The sequence below is a fragment of the Herpailurus yagouaroundi genome, unplaced genomic scaffold, assembly GCF_014898765.1.
Source record: "Herpailurus yagouaroundi ecotype Mexico unplaced genomic scaffold, PumYag 100, whole genome shotgun sequence".
In the NCBI taxonomy this organism is placed as follows: Eukaryota; Metazoa; Chordata; class Mammalia; order Carnivora; family Felidae; genus Herpailurus; species Herpailurus yagouaroundi.
Genome location: NW_024412391.1, coordinates 41,866,814 through 41,883,190, shown reverse-complemented (window position 1 = coordinate 41,883,190; position 16,377 = coordinate 41,866,814). Strand labels below are relative to the sequence as shown.

The 16,377-nt window shown below is 43.6% G+C and overlaps 1 protein-coding gene across 2 annotated transcripts in view; it reads left to right on the top strand.

Moving 5' to 3' along the window:
• The window catches only part of CHN2 (chimerin 2), a 301,731-nt gene that overhangs the window by 279,738 nt on the left and 5,616 nt on the right, over window positions 1-16,377 (top strand). For both annotated transcript variants that reach the window (XM_040472363.1, XM_040472364.1), the window contains 4 exons: window positions 4,372-4,456; window positions 9,284-9,457; window positions 12,815-12,892; window positions 15,300-15,437. In XM_040472363.1, the coding sequence (XP_040328297.1) occupies window positions 4,372-4,456; window positions 9,284-9,457; window positions 12,815-12,892; window positions 15,300-15,437 (475 nt within the window). The remainder of the gene's footprint in view (window positions 1-4,371; window positions 4,457-9,283; window positions 9,458-12,814; window positions 12,893-15,299; window positions 15,438-16,377) is intronic.

The following is a 16,377-nucleotide window of genomic DNA, read 5'->3' as shown; positions in this document are numbered from 1 at the left end:
AACTTAAAATCTTCCTTACTTAGTTAATGAGTAGCTCTACGTACATATCCCAAATGATGAGAACCATAGAATGCTTTGACTTTTTAAAGTCCCTCCTATCTTCCATGCCATTTTTTCACTCTGTTTTTCAGTGCCCTGAAATTAGTCATCTTGTTATTGTTTTATGCAGATAGAGCTTGATTAGATTGACCCCTTGCTCACCATGGCTTCTGGAATCCTGTTCTTGCCACTAGGTTCAGTATGCTTCCTGCAGATGTATATACCCCCTAGTATTTCTCTGAGTAAGGATCTGTGCGTGAACACCCTTGGCATTTGTCTGGAAAATACTTTTATTTAATCCCCACTCTGGAGTACAGAAGTTAGGTTGGCAGTAATTTTCTCTGAGCTCTTTGATGAATTTTTCCATGATCTTCTAGCTTCTTTGTGCTGAACGGAACTGTTTTCATCATAATTGCTGTCCTTTGGCAAAAATAACTGGGTTTTTGTGTGTTTTTGCTTTGTTTTTAGGATTTTGATTGTTCTTTGGCATTCTGCAGTTTCTTTAAAATCTATATAGGTTATATTATCTTTTTAATTTACCATGTTTGAGACTCAGCTTTTCTGAATCTGGAGATATTGTGCTTTTACTAATCCTAGAAAAACCTCAACTGTTGTTCTTTTTGAATATTGCTTCCATGTATGACCTAAACCTCAACATCTCTCAGCTTTTCAAGATCATCCCTCCCTCACTCCCTCTGCTCTACATTTCCAGCCTCTTGTACCTATTGTATCAATCCCATCAACAAGTGAGCATGCCCTAATGTCTCCCATTTTTTACTTAAAAAAAAAAAAAAAAATTCTCCTTGACCCAAATCTCCCTGGGGTCCCTGGAGCTATTTCGTTGCTCTGCTGGACATCATAGCCAAATTTTCGGACAAATTTGCCTACGCATTTCTCCACTTCCATTCCCCCCATTTATTCTTCGTGTCGCTTGAGTGTGACCTTTGCCTTCACCGATGCAGCGAGACTGCTCTCACCAAGGTTACTAGTAACTTCGTGTGTCTGAATCAGTGTTGAGTCCTCATCTAACTGGACGTTTTCCCAGCATTGAACACGGTTGACCACTCCTTCCCTAAAATACTGTTCACCCTTTGGCTTTCGAAGCACTTGACTCTCTTGGTTCTGAGTGTTGGAGCACAGAGGGCTTGGGTTGAGCTCTATTTTCTTCACGTTCTGCTCTCCATCCCTAATAGTTTTTGTCCATTTACACAATTTTAATTACCGTTTATTTGTCAGGGGTGAGCCAAATGTACGCCTCCAGCCCTTACTCCTCTGAGCTATTGAATTATGTGTGAATTCCTGCTCTCAGGAATTCAAAGGCTCCTGCTCGCCTTTGAACTTAAATTGTCCAGAGCTCAGTTCTCGAATTTCTCCCCCAAAGGGGGTCTTCCTTATCTCAGCAAAGGTCCTCACCATCCACCTGGTTTCTAAAGCTAGAATCTAGGAGTCATTCTCCACTCCTCTTTTCCTCCAAGAGCCACGTTTATTCTATTATTAAGTCTTATGAATTCTGTCTTTGAAATATATCTCCAATCCATCCACTTCCCGTCTCCACCTTCAGTACCCTGATCTTGGCCTTGCCCATTTCTCAACTTGAAGAAACTACTACCTGATTTCTGAATCTCTTTCACTACAAATGTTCTCCCATCCGTTTTCAACATGGTGGTCAGAATATCTTTTTTCTTAAAAAATCATCTTCCTACTTAAAGTCCTTGAAGAGCTTCGTATTGGACCTAGATTAAAAGAAAATCTATACTCGTTACTAAAACCTTTAAGGGCCTTTCCTACCTTCGGCGTCATCCGAGTTCTCTCCCTCGCTCTGGTGTTCTGGCTACCCTGGCCTTTAGTCCTCAGTCACAGCAAGCTCTTTCGCTTGCGGGGCCTCCTAGCTTCCTTCTGCCTGGAATGTTCTCCAACCCTGCCCCCACCAGACCGGCTCTTCCCCTCTTTCAAGCAGCGCGAGGTCACCTTTCAAAGAGCAGCCTTCCCCACCACTGTGGATGACCCTGGGGCCCCTCTTAAGTCTCTGGAGTCACAACCTTCTTTTTTCTTTTATAGTCCTTTCCACACAGTTTATTCTATTGATCTGGCCATTGCAACAGTATACGAACAGCCGACTAACTTTGTTGCCATTATTAACCACAACGTCCCTTTAGAGTCTTTCTAGTGAATTATGAAGAATCCTTGGATTGCTAAATTTAGAAAGTGCTCAACTACCAATAGACCCCCTTACTGAGGGATTCTTTCAGTATCACGTTGAATCTGAGCGAGCCTCTGAATGAACCATGGCATTCTGGCTCTGCAAGAGGGCAGGCACTCCCTGGGATAAATTCTCTGCATTCCTACAAGGAGGCCTTGTCATATCTTAGCGTTGTTTCCTTACAGCACATTTACCCATTTTTAGTAAAAACAATTCCGAGAGGTGGCTTGTTTTTGTTTTTGTTTTTGTTTTTCATTGTTTTTTCAAAGCAGAAATAGTATACTGGGCAGTTTGCAAGTGATAAACTAAAAATACCAAAAGACTATTATAACTTAGCTTTGTTGCATAGAAACCATGGTCGTAAATTGTTCTTTTTTTAATTTTTTTTTTTTAACTTGTGTGCACTCTCTCGGCCTTTACAAATCTGTGAGTTCCAGTAGAACGGAACCAGATCTGTTTTGTTTGCCATGTTATATATACCCAGTTACTGGCATAGATAAATACATAAAGATCTCAAAGTGATGCTTTTTTTCAATTTCAATTTTAATTTTATTTATTTTTTTTAAATTTTTTTTTCCATGTTTTTTTATTTATTTTTGGGACAGAGAGAGACGGAGCATGAACGGGGGAGGGGCAGAGAGAGAGGGAGACACAGAACCAGAAACAGGCTCCAGGCTCCGAGCCATCAGCCCAGAGCCTGACACGGGGCTCGAACTCATGGACCGCGAGATCGTGACCTGGCTGAAGCCGGACGCTTAACCGACTGCGCCACCCAGGCGCCCCTCAATTCTAATTTTAAATAAACCCTGCATTCAACATGGGGCTCAAACTCATGACTCTGAGATCAAGAGTTGCATGTTCTACTGACCAAGCCATCCAGGAGCCCCTGATGTTTCTTCTTCTTCTTCTTCTTCTTCTTCTTCTTCTTCTTCTTTTTTTTTAAGTAGGGCTCTGATGAGCGTCTTCCCAAACGGTATCCATAGTTGTTATCCTCCTATCTTTTCGTGTTAAATAAAAATAGCATACTGGCCTCCCAGTCTGCTAAAGGAATAATATCGTCTGCATTTCTTTTATTTGTCGATGGAGGCTTACAACTCGGAAAGTCCTTTGCAATGTCTCCTAATATTTTAATTTTGTAAAAGTAGGTTTGTATGTCTCCAAGTAGACTGCCTGTGGTGGGTTTCGGCTTACCATGGCCACGTCTGCTTTCAAGGAATCTCCTGGTTCTGTGTCTTGAAGTTCACTGGTGTTAGAGGACAAGTATTTTTGTTTTGTTTTTGTTTTAAATCGAGACTTCACACACGGTCTAGTCGCAAGAGGACCTGTGCCTGAATAACTAAAGATAAAACCATCCTTACTTCATCATATTCAAAATATTTAACTGTCTGGGGTGCTAACCAATAAGACTTGTGCATTGGCCAATCAGAAAGGGCTTTCGGTTTGCACACCCGTAGGCCACACCCGGCCATGCTGAATCCAGACCCTGTCTCTAGGGAAGGCAATTCTATAGACCCTACTGGTAACCTTCATGTTCAGCCAACTCCTCTCTTTTTAATGCCTGGTTTGGGGGGTTGTTTGTGTGTGTGTGTGTGTGTGTGTGTGTGTGGGTTTGTGGGTTTTTTTTTTTTTTTTTGAGGGGGAAGTGGCTCAAAGACTTCGAAGCTTTTAATCTTCCCATAATCATGTCTTATTTATACCTGCCTCGATATTCTACAGATGGAGCAACTTTGGTCAAAAGGACACAGTAATTGAGTTCTGCCTTCCAGAACTTGCTGAGTTAAATGCAGGTTACCGCGACTGGCCCCGGGCTATCTTGGGTTTGCCCGGCACGGTGCCTTGTTTGGGGTGGTGAGCGAGTCGTTCCTTAGCTGATGGCACGGCCCTAGCTCTACATTGCTTTCTGACTCTGGCCTAGGGCATGGTGGGTCATAGAGGATTTTCAAAGACCGAAGCATATCTGTTTTCTCCAGTCCGTTTGTAACTCCGCCTCACTGGAAAGAAAAGGCCCAGTTAGGAATGCTCACTCCCACCGAGGTCGTCGTTTCTGGACGTCGTCCATGTATGTCACGTCTGAGGCCACCTGCCTTCAAATAACTGAATGTCCTGACATTTTTCTTCTTTTGGGATCACAGGTCCACACGTTCCGAGGCCCGCACTGGTGTGAATACTGTGCCAACTTCATGTGGGGGCTCATCGCCCAAGGGGTTCGGTGCTCAGGTAAACAGGGAACTTCCTTCATCCTTTTCCATGTATATAAAGGGTCGTGATGTTGAGCTGGAGATCATTTCTCCAGAGTTGGGAAACAGACTCAGGTTAGCTCGAAAGTCTAGCTTTCTGGAAGGTTCAAGGCATCTCTCTGCTTAACGGAGAGACTGTTCTAGGTGTCTGCTGGAATGAGAAGGAACATCTCATGTTTATGTAAGAAAAGAAAAAGATCCAAGCAAGTCCATTTTCTTTTTTTTTTTTTTTTAATTTTTTTTTTAACGTTTATTATTTTTGGGACAGAGAGAGACAGAGCATGAACGGGGGAGGGGCAGAGAGAGAGGGAGACACAGAATCGGAAACAGGCTCCAGGCTCCGAGCCATCAGCCCAGAGCCTGATGCGGGGCTCGAACTCACGGACCGCGAGATGGTGACCTGGCTGAAGTCGGACGCTTAACCGACTGCGCCACCCAGGCGCCCCGCAAGTCCATTTTCTTATGCACTTACCTGCCACCCAAAATAGGCAGTAGTCCTTAAGTAGTCCAATTCCAATGGAATTGCAAGGTAGAAAAACCACATTTCCTTCCCATCCCCACTTTGCTACAAAAGGCAGGGCATAAAAATAGAAATGCTAGTGTAAACATTTACCACTTACCAGGCATTGAGCTAAGCACTTTCTGCTTATCATGCCCTGCAGCCTCACCAAAAGACCTTAAGGAGTTGCAATTATTCTCCCCATTGAATAGACAAAGACACCGAGGCTCAGAGGTATGCGTTAACTGCTCTCGGCCACATAGGAAGTGGCGGAAAATGGATTCAGCTCCAGAACCCACGCTCAGTATTTTTCTGTTATCAGATTAGCAGTGCAACTAAAGAGCTTGATTGGACAGCACGTATGTTCAAAGCACTCTGAAATCCTCGGTATTTTTCCACCTAGAACTGGACACACACGCCCAGTGCTGACACGTAGCTAGCGTATAGCAAGTCTTCCTACAATACGGCTAACAAAAGAGCAAAGAATTGCCAAAGTAATGTGTAAGTGGGTCTCCTAATTCGTCTCGCCACACTTTTTCTGGCAAGCAGTTCTGCCAGGAGTGAGAATAGCCTCTTGTGGTATTCTGATTGGGTTTACCAACACCATGACTGATTTCTTCCTTGCTAGGGCATGAGTTTTAAAAATAAGTCTTGGGGCGCCTGGGTGGCGCAGTCGGTTAAGCGTCCGACTTCAGCCAGGTCACGATCTCGCGGTCCGGGAGTTCGAGCCCTGCGTCAGGCTCTGGGCTGATGGCTCAGAGCCTGGAGCCTGTTTCCGATTCTGTGTCTCCCTCTCTCTCTGCCCCTCCCCCGTTCATGCTCTGTCTCTCTCTGTCCCAAAAATAAATAAACGTTGAAAAAAAAATTTTTTTTAATAAATAAATAAAAATAAAAATAAGTCTTATGGGGCATTTAAAATAACATATGCTAATGACACTATACTTCGCCATCCTGCCCATTTTGGTTCACAGGACTGTGGGACCTTCCATCCTTTCTCTCCTTTGCTTCAACTGTGTAGATACGACAATCACTGGTAGTGGCACCTGGATGGTTCAGGTCGTGTTTGTGTAGGTGGTTTAACGCTACCTGCCCCCATCAGAGATCCATGCAAGCAGCAAACAGGCTCAGAGGCAGCCTCTCCAGGAACGTTCCAGATACCCCACTTCATACAAAAGTCTTACTGGGAGTTACGGAGCATCTCACGGCTCAACCACTGAGCAAAGTGGTGGAATATCTAATTTACTCAGTGGTCATCAATTCAGGCTGTCCAGATTATACCTACCAGAAATATCCTAATTGCTGGTATTATCCAATTTGAGCAGCAAAATCCGTCCAAAGTCAGTATTACAAGAACACAACTCTGGAATTTGGAGTAGCTGTGAATTGCAACTTTCTCTGGGATAAAAGCGTTTTTTTTTTTTTTTTTTGTTTTTTTTTTTTAATAAAACATATTCTGAGGTTAAAATGTTAATATTCGCCAGTGGCCACTATTTGGCCTTGTATTTCCACTGAGCTGCAGGAAAACTCAAAACTGTCCATTAAAGGTTAGGAATAGCCATCACTGCCTCTCAACTCTCTGTATTTTACATGTTTTAAACGTTTTTTAAACGAACTAGACCTTATTTATAGCATCTGGAATTGTAGTCCTTTGCAAATACTGAATATGTTTATATGTTATAAAACATCTTAATTTTAATAAAGTCTCCGTATTTAACTCTACAGAAACACACTGTTGCTTCAGATCTTAAAAAGAAGTTGATAAGGAAATTACACATAGGATTATCATAATCCAGCAATTCCCCCTCTGGGTCTATATACCCCACAGAACTGAAAGCAAGCATTCAAACTGATATTTGTACACCTGTTTTGATAAGAGCATTATTTACAATAGCCAAAAGGTAGAAGCAACCCAAATGTCCATCAAGAGATAAACCAAACGTGGTGTGTCAAGACAATGGGAGAGTATCCAGCCTTAAAAAGGAAGGGACTCCTGTCTTATCCTGTAATATTAATAAACCTGAAGGACATCATGCTAAGTGAAAGAAGCCGATCACAAAAGGACAAATGCTAAGGATTCCACTTATATGGGGCATCAACAGTAGTCAAATTCAGGGGCACCTCAGTGGCTCAGTCAGTTAAGCATCCGACTGTGGATTTCAGCTCGGGTCATAATCTCACAGTTTGTGGGATTGAGCCCCTCGTCGAACATCATGTTAACAGAGCAGAGACTGCTTGGGACGGACTCTCTCTCTCTCTCTCTCTCTCTCTCCCTCTCTCTCTCCCTCCCTCCCTCCCTCCCTCCCTCCACCCCGCCTCTCAAAATAAATAAAATCAACTTGAAAAAAAAGATAGTCAAATTCATGGAAATAGAATGTGGTGCCAGGGGCCAGGTGGAGGAGGGTCTGAGAGTTAGTGTTTCATGAGTACAGAGCTTCAGTTTTGGAAGATGCAAGTTCTGGAGATGGGGAGTGGTGACAGCTGCACACAGTGTGAAGGTACTTAATGCCCCTAAACTGTACACTTAGAAATGGTTAAATGGCGAATTTATGTTACGTATATTTTATCACAATGTTTGGACATTGTTTTCTTTTTTTTTTTTAATTTTTTTTTTTTAACGTTTATTTACTTTTGAGACAGATAGAGGCAGAGCATGAACAGGGGAGGGGCAGAGAGAGAGGGAGACACAGAATCCGAAACAGGCTCCAGGCTCCGAGCTGTCAGCACAGAGCCCGACGCAGGGCTCAAACTCACGGACCGTGAGATCATGACCTGAGCCGAAGTCAGACGCTTAACCGACCGAGCCACCCAGGCGCCCCTGGACATTGTTTTCAATGAAATTTATAAGAACATAGCAAAACTTACTAGTGAAATAATAAGAGCTGGCCAGGTAGCCTTGTATTTTCTCTAACACTTGCCATTTCTTTTATTTAATTCACATGTAGTGTTCACCACACTTTAGAGTTTACACAGATTAATTTAGGTGCTTCTAATGATAATCCTAGGAGTGGGTGCTATTATCATCCTTATTTTATAGAAGGGGAGCCAAACAAGAAAACAAACCAATTCTGTTTGGTTCCATTTGCTCAAATTTACATCCAACTAAATAGATCTGTCAAAATATTATTGAAGTTTACTTGAGCTTTGATGAATTTCTCATGCTGATAAAGCTAAGATGATTAAGAACTGGTTTTTTTCTTTGGAAGGAATGTAGATAGAACTCAGCCTAAAAATTACATGAAAATCATGTAATGCTTTTCGAAAATCATTTTTTGATGATTTTATCAAAGTTCAGATTTTCTCAAATCCTTGGTGTGGTTAAGTGCTTTTTTTGTTGTTAAACAGCTGATTATAACATTCATCATTATGTATGTGTATAACATATATGTGCTTTGACTAGACAGCACATCAACTTTGAACAACTTCAGCGTTAGATTTTTATCTTCCAGAATGTAGACTGTGTCTTGTTAGAGAAATTCTGTCAGTGGATACCAACTGCTAACAAAGCTTTTAATGTGTTCATTGAACTTAAAAGTACCTTTTCAGCTTTGGATCTTGATATGAGCTTTATAAATAATTACTCTAATCATCACATTACATGGCATTGTTCTAAATTGTAAACTTTCAAGTACTCCCACCGGTATCTAGTTAGACATTATTTCTACTCACAGATGTCAAAATAAGGTAAGTAGAAAGAAAAATGGCCTACCCAAACTCCCAAGAAGGGGAAGGTACTAAAAGCTATGGGCAACTCTCCAGGAAAGGGGAAGAAGTTGCCAATGGCCATGGGTCCACAGACCGAAGATCAGAGATTCCTTCAGAGAGAGTAATCATGTCTTCCACAAAAGGAGCATCCAGAACTTTAGGAAAACAACCTAGCACAAGTCCTAGGTGCCCTTTATGAGCCAAGACGAGCTCTGGGAATTCAAACCCAGAAGTCCACACATGGACCCAAAGGTTCCAGCCCCAAAAAAGAAAAAAAAAAAAAAAAAAAACCACACACACACACACACACACACACACAAACAACCTAGCTAATCACCAAACTAAAGAATCTCAGCGAAATGTTCTATTCTGATGGTCCAGCAACAGAAAGGCTAAATGAGAAAAATGGAATTCTCTAAGAGTTTTGTGAGTAAAGGTGGATTTCATACTCATGTTGTAGAGAATATCACCTCCAAATGGGATGGGCGTTCCAGAAAAATACAGCAAACCCTTGGGTGTTTTCATTTTTATTTTTGGTAACATATAATTTGTGTCGGGCTTTTACAAAAGGGCCAGGCAGGGCTAATGTGGCTTCTTTGTTTACAGACTGTGGATTGAACGTACACAAACAGTGTTCCAAGCACGTTCCCAATGACTGTCAACCTGATCTCAAGAGGATCAAGAAGGTGTACTGTTGTGACCTCACAACACTCGTAAAGGCTCACAACACTCAGAGGCCCATGGTGGTGGACATATGCATACGGGAAATCGAAGCAAGAGGTTTGGAAAACATTCCTTGTTATGTGATTTTGTTTTTACTGTTTGTTTTTACTGTTGTCAAGGAAACCTTCTTATAGTTGTTAAATTGACTCTCTCTCCACTATTGAGAGAGCGTGTTGGGGAAATGGCCTACCCCAGCACACACGCACACAAATAAGCCAAATCCAGCCAACCACATCAGTGCTGTTTTGTACCCAAACCTTGTATCTGTGCATTCAACATGTTTGCTAAGCCATTTGTTATGTACTACACATTGATATAAAAGTCACAGTTCTCACCTTCTGGAAACTGACACTGTAGTATGCAGATCAGAGGGGTAGGGGCGCCTGGGGGGCTCAGTCCGTTGAGTGTCTGAGTTCGGCTCAGGTCATGGTCTCATGGGTCATGAGTTCAAGCCCCGCATCGGGCTCTGTGCTGACAGCTCAGAGCCTGGAGCCTGCTTCGGATTCTGTGTCTCCCTCTCTCTTCGCCCCTCCCCACTCACACTCTTTCTCTCTCTTTCTCAAAAATAAATGTTAAAAAAAAAAAAAAAAAAAAAGAATCAGAGGAGTAAATAGATCAATGTTGCAGGTGTGTGTATTCAAAACACCATGTAGTCTCAGAAGACATTTCAGTGTTATTTGAGGACAGTCCAGAAAGGGTTTATGACAGAGGTGAAGTCTGAATGGAGTCTTCAAAAGTGACCCCATTAAATAGGTAAAGAAACTGTTGATCAACACATACGTTTCTTACCATATAGAAATTCACTGCTCGTATTGCTTCTGTTTTTTTTTTTTTAATTTTTTTTCAACGTTTTTTATTTATTTTTGGGACAGAGAGAGACAGAGCATGAACAGGGGAGGGGCAGAGAGAGAGGGAGACACAGAATCGGAAACAGGCTCCAGGCTCCGGGCCATCAGCCCAGAGCCTGATGCGGGGCTCGAACCCACGGACCGCGAGATCATGACCTGGCTGAAGTCGGACGCTTAACCGACTGCGCCACCCAGGCGCCCCTTCTGTTTATTTTAAAGAGCAGAGTGAAAAGATTAAAAAGATCTATGATCTAAAAAGATCACTCAAGTGAAAACTCAAGAAGGCAGAGAAGATAGAAACATTTTCATGAAAAGGTTTTTCATAGTATGATTGAGTCCTATTTTCCTTTATTTGTGCTTTGTTGGGCTACTCTGCAGTTACCAAAACTTCAGTGATATGGTGGATAAAGTCTGGTTGGGGAGAATTTGGACTGCTGGGTGTAACGTGGATAGTTGGACCAGGTATAAAGCCCAGAGGCTTTAACCATTTTTGCCATGTAGGGGCTCTGCTATCGTTGGGATCCGTTATTGTGTCCAAACTGGCTTAATGTAATCTACAGATATTTATGCATTGGCCAACTATCCCATTCTTTCCCAAACAAAACAAAACAAAAGAGGACATTATAGATTGTTCTCCCAAGCCTTTTAGAGAGAGGAAATCATTCCCTTTTCCACGCAGGATGAAAACTATAGCTACTCTGTTCCCTTAAGACTAGCTCATTTAATCTCACATTGTTACGAAATGGCTCCTGCCTTTGACTGCTCTAGCTGTCAGAGTTCACTGGGTGCTTTGGGACCTGGTGAAGGTATTGCTGCAGGGGCTGATCTGGATAAGAGTTGAGAAGGGGGTGCCCTGACTCTGGATGAGTAGCTGGGAAAAGCATCCCTGGGTCCTGTTGTTCAGAGGGCTCTGCAAGTTGGGGTCAGAGCACCAGCCTCTCTAGAGCCCGGACTCAGGACCTCAGCTTCTCTGGAGAAGGAGGTATCATCCCGTAGTGATCCTCGTCAGAGGCGACTGATAACACGGGCAGAGTTACCGCCGTGTCTGATGTCTGAGGTGTCCGTGGGGAGCACAGCACTAAGCATGCCTCGTACAAGAGTTACAATAGCACAGATTAGGACTGGGGAGCCACAGCAAAGGAATTGGAGCCGCAGGCATTGGCATCCTGCACGTGCGAACAGAACCAGAGAATGGGCTGGAAGAAATTCACATGACTCCCATCCCCCGCTTTGCTACCACCTCTGCCAAAGTCTCATCTCATGCCCCACCCATAGCAAATTCCATATTGCAAATGCTCTTTCGGGGCCGTTTGTTTCTGCGTGATGTGGCCAAACAAGAAGGCCACGTGTCATCGCCTGTGTCATGTGCAGATTACAACCACAGTGAGGCATGCTAACCTGTACTGCCAACTAGAACACGATGACTCCAGTTCTCTCTCATCTTGTGGACCAACCCAGTTAATCAGTGTGGCAACCTGGGCAACCGTACTGAGTCAAGTTCTGAGACTGAGTGGGGTTCGGTGGGAGGCGGAGCTGAGGTCAGTGAAGAAGGTCTCTGACAGTCCGGGGAGAAGGACCGGCAGGGTACATGTCATGCATTTGTTGTCTCTGATGCAGACCTGATACAGACCCTTATATATGGCAGAGAGCATATACTTGATAAATATTTCCCAAATGAAGAACAGGAAAGTACATACTCATACGCAGCGAAAGTTCCTGTTATCAAGAGCTTGACAGAGTATATTGCAACAACTGTAGAAGCTATTTGTTCGTTTATTTTTGCTGTAGTTATGGTTTGATAGCAGCTAGTTTCTTACATGCAAGGTCTGAGATCTGGCCCCCCCTCCCTTTGGATACTTTGGGGACCTGGCTGGGCCTCAGAACATATCTTAACAAATCAGTAAGATCTAGGAGCAGAAACCACATCTTTTTCTTAGCCCAAATATACGGTGATCAAGTTTCCAGAATCATCACTCAAATTTTATTTTTCGGCATCTGTGCGTATGATCCTTTATTTGAAGGTAGAACGATGAAATCGATTATATTTAAACATTGAACATATGATATTTACGATTAAACACAAAAGGCTATAAAATTTAGACCGTTTGAATAAAATCAGGGTAATATATATCACACAGAGGTGCCCGTGGATGTATGTATACCTAGCACAGCACTGCACGCAGTATGGCACATGGGTTAAGATGATGCTGGGGAGACAGTGGGTTGCCGCCTGAAGCAGTGAAATCAAATCCACAAGTCTGATGAACAAAGGAAGCACCAAGGTTGATGAGAATCTGAAACAGGGGTTCACTTTGTGAAGCCAGGCAGGAAGAAGACCAGATCCCTGGGAGGTTTCCACTGCAGCGCAAGCAAATGAAGACAGAGTTGCCTGGAAACTGAGACGGGCAGGTCCGGCGACAGCATCGTTCAGTGTGACGGTGTGTAATATACAAGGGCACTGACTGTATTTTTCTCATTTATAGCACACGGTGTATATATGAAATTAGAGTCCTCTGTAGATGTTTCAGGAAGTTAAAGTCTCTGTGTTTCCTTTCCCCCCCCCCAGGATTGAAGTCGGAAGGTCTTTACAGAGTCTCTGGGTTCACCGAACACATTGAAGATGTCAAAATGGCATTTGACAGAGGTGGGCTTTGCCTTTCTTGAACGCCAAATGACGCATCCTTAGCTCCCTTTCTTTCGGAACCACATTTTATTCAGGGTGGGAATGGGTTTCAGAGCTACGGAGAGTTGTTGCTCAAGAAACCAAGGAGTAGTCGTTTACAGATCACATAGTTCTCTGCCTTGCTGGGGGAAGGGTTTCCTTAAAAGTTGTGGACTGGCGATCCCACGAGTTCAAAATCTTTCTTGAATGGGCAGCCAGCATTTGGTGCCATTATGGCTCTTGATTTGATGTCCAGCATTCACAGACAGTCCACCTGGCACCAGGCTGTCCTTCTACATCCCCAGCTAAGGATCTCAGTGGCTCTTCTCTTTCTCCCAAAACTCCAAAGAACAGAGCATAGGGATGCGGATGTGCCCAACACTGAAATAGGGGAACCCAGTGGAAGTTCAGGAGGTAACCCCTTTTGTTGTTTATAACTGTGACAAATGTTCTCTAGGCCACATTCTCTCTTAGGTCGGAGAACTTGGGAGCTTGTTAAAAGTACGGATCGCCACGGTCCACCCTGGGGACGCACTGAGAAAGCTAGGTGAACCCATGAATCTATATTATTAAGTTTTATTCATTCTATTGAAACAGACAAACAACAACAAAAAACCGTTCACCCATTTTTCCCACCTCTCACTGCTCGTCTCCTCCAGTCACCAATCTGTTCTCCGTATCTATGAGCTTAGTTTTGATTTGGTTTGGTTTATATCCCGCGTATGAGAGAGACCATAGGGTGTCTCTTTCTCTGTCTTATTTCACACAGCCTAATCCCCTCAGGGTCCATCTGCATTGCCACAAATGGCAAGATTTCATTCTTTTTTATGGCTGAATACTATTCCTTTTACTGTAAACCACATCTGCTTTATCTGTTCATCCATCAGCGGACACTCAGGTTGCTTCCATGTCTGGGCTTTTGTGAGCAATGTTGCAGGCCACGTGGGGGTGCACGTTTCTTTCTGAATTACGTTTTCATTCTACATTTCTACCGAACAGTCCAAATGATTGTAGTCAAGCCAGTCAACGGCTGGAACCCCTAGCCTACCAGAGAGAACCTTCTCTCTGTAGAACAGACAAGGTCTCTGATGATCCGGCTGCCATATCTGTTCAGGCTCATGGCCCGTTGCTCCTCCCCATATACTTTATGCCCCAGCAATACTGAAGTGCACCTGTTTTCACAAACAACTGCCTTGGCTCACGTGGTTCTGTCCATCTAGAATGCGTTCGCACCTCTGCCTGGCAAACGCTTACCTATTAATCAGGTGTCAGCTCAAGGGTTTCCTCTTCCATGAATCCTCCCTGAGCACCCCATGCTGACCTAAGAGTCTGACTGCCCTTTCCTGGGCCCCACCCACCCCCATGTTTTCACATGCCTCCAGCCGAGCAAGCTTCCCACTTCCTTGTAACTACTGAGTTGCATGCCTGACTCCCACTCCGACTTAGACCTACAGAAAGGGAATATGTGTCTTTTTCTCTTTGACTCCCCAGGGCCTAACAGTGCCTAGCACATGGCAGATTCTCAGTAGATATTTGTTAAATCTGTAAATAATGGGATCAGGTGACCTATCTGCTATACTCCCTGTTTTCTGTTCCTTAGCAGCTTTTTTTATCCTCAGAACCAAATGTGATGAGACATTTGTTCTTTCGGTTCTCTAAGTAAAAGAAAATGCTAATCATCTCAAAATGATTGTTAACTTTAAGTCAAAAAGTGTCTTCAGAATGATTGTCAGAGGGGCACTTGGATGGCACAGTCAGTTGAGCGTCTGACTCTTCCCTCCCCAGCTTGCACGCACTCGCTCAAAAAAAAAAAAGATTGCAAAAAAGATTAAAATATAACATTACCTATACATGAAGGAAGGTCAGAGTTTCCCAGATTAAAGTTCTAGGGGCAGAGGAGACAGAACCAAGAAAGAAGAAACGTCACAAGCCTGAAAGAGACAATCAAAACTGAAGATATTCAACTCTTCCTGTTGTGTCTGTGATCTTCAAACCCAAATCCAAAGAATCCTGGTGCAGCTATATAAAAGCTTCTTGATTTTTTTTTTAATTATTATTTCAGATTAGATTGCTATTCCATTATGAACTTTTGTGTCTGGAATATTAATTACTATGTTAAATTTCTTTTTAGCAAATTACCAGAGGCTGGGTCCAAAGAACGACTTTCAGTCAATTTTACTACCCTTGGCTACACTTACACTCAGACCCAAAATCGCTCTTCCCAAACTTCTGTTACTTCCTGCATGTCAGTGTTCTTAGAAGCGAGAGTAGTCAGCTGGACTTGTACGGGCACGTTGCATCCACGTTGGATCGTTTCTTTCTTTGTGGGCATGCGTTAACTTGGCAAAATAGGTCCTAATTAGGAATTGGATCGTTGATTGTTTTTCAGACGGTGAAAAGGCAGATATATCTGCCAACATCTATCCAGACATAAACATCATCACTGGAGCCCTTAAACTGTACTTCAGAGACTTACCCATTCCTGTTATCACCTATGACACCTATCCCAAATTTATCGAAGCAGCGAGTAAGTATCGAGAGCTAATCTTTTATTCGTATCAAACCGTTAAGTATCATGCTTTTCACTTCGAGAAAATCGAGACTCGGAACTCTTTAAATTACTGCCCGAGCACCTGCTCTGCCAAGCGAGGGCACAATGGTACAGTTAATAGAAAACCAGGCATGGGGCGCCTGGGTGGCTCAGTTGGTTGAGCGTCCGACTTCGGCTCAGATCACGATCTTGGGGTCCATGAGTTCGAGCCCCGCGTCGGGCTCTGGGCTGGTGGCTCAGAGCCTGGAGCCTGCTTCCGATTCTGTGTCTCCCTCTCTCTCTCTGCCCCTCCCCCGTTCATGCTCTGTCTCTCTCTGTCTCAAAAATAAATAAATGTTAAAAAAATTTTTTTTTAAAAAGACAACCAGGCATAGTTCACCAGCTGAGTTGAACCTGTACGAAGCCAGCCACTCAGCTGAGAAATGGTGCCAGGCAGTTGTCTCTCCACACCGTCGTCACTTCTCTCCTGGGCACCCGCACAGTCAGGGGCTGTTCTATGTTGAAAGCAAGAATGTTCCGGTAGTAAAAAATCCAGTGTTCTTCAGTGAGGACTGTACGGATTAGCTAAGTTCATCCGTGAAGCAGACCCCCACTGCTAATCGATCGAAGTCATGTCCCCAGTTTGACCCGCTGGTGTTGTTCGAAACTGATCATACACCGAGAACCTCCTGTGTCAAGTATCGTGCCGGGACCTCTCGATAATAGCCTCTAGTTTAAGCTTCTCATCCACCCGATGAGGCACACTTCATAATCCCATTTCACAGAGCAGGAAAGCTAGGCTCAGAGAGCTGAGGTCACGGGGCCAGGGAAAGAACACCATTGTCCTTGGTCTCCCTTCAACCCACGGTTGCTCATGTAGCGTGTGGCACGCGAGTTGACTGGTGTCAGGAGAGAGGACCGTTCTGGGGGGAGGAGG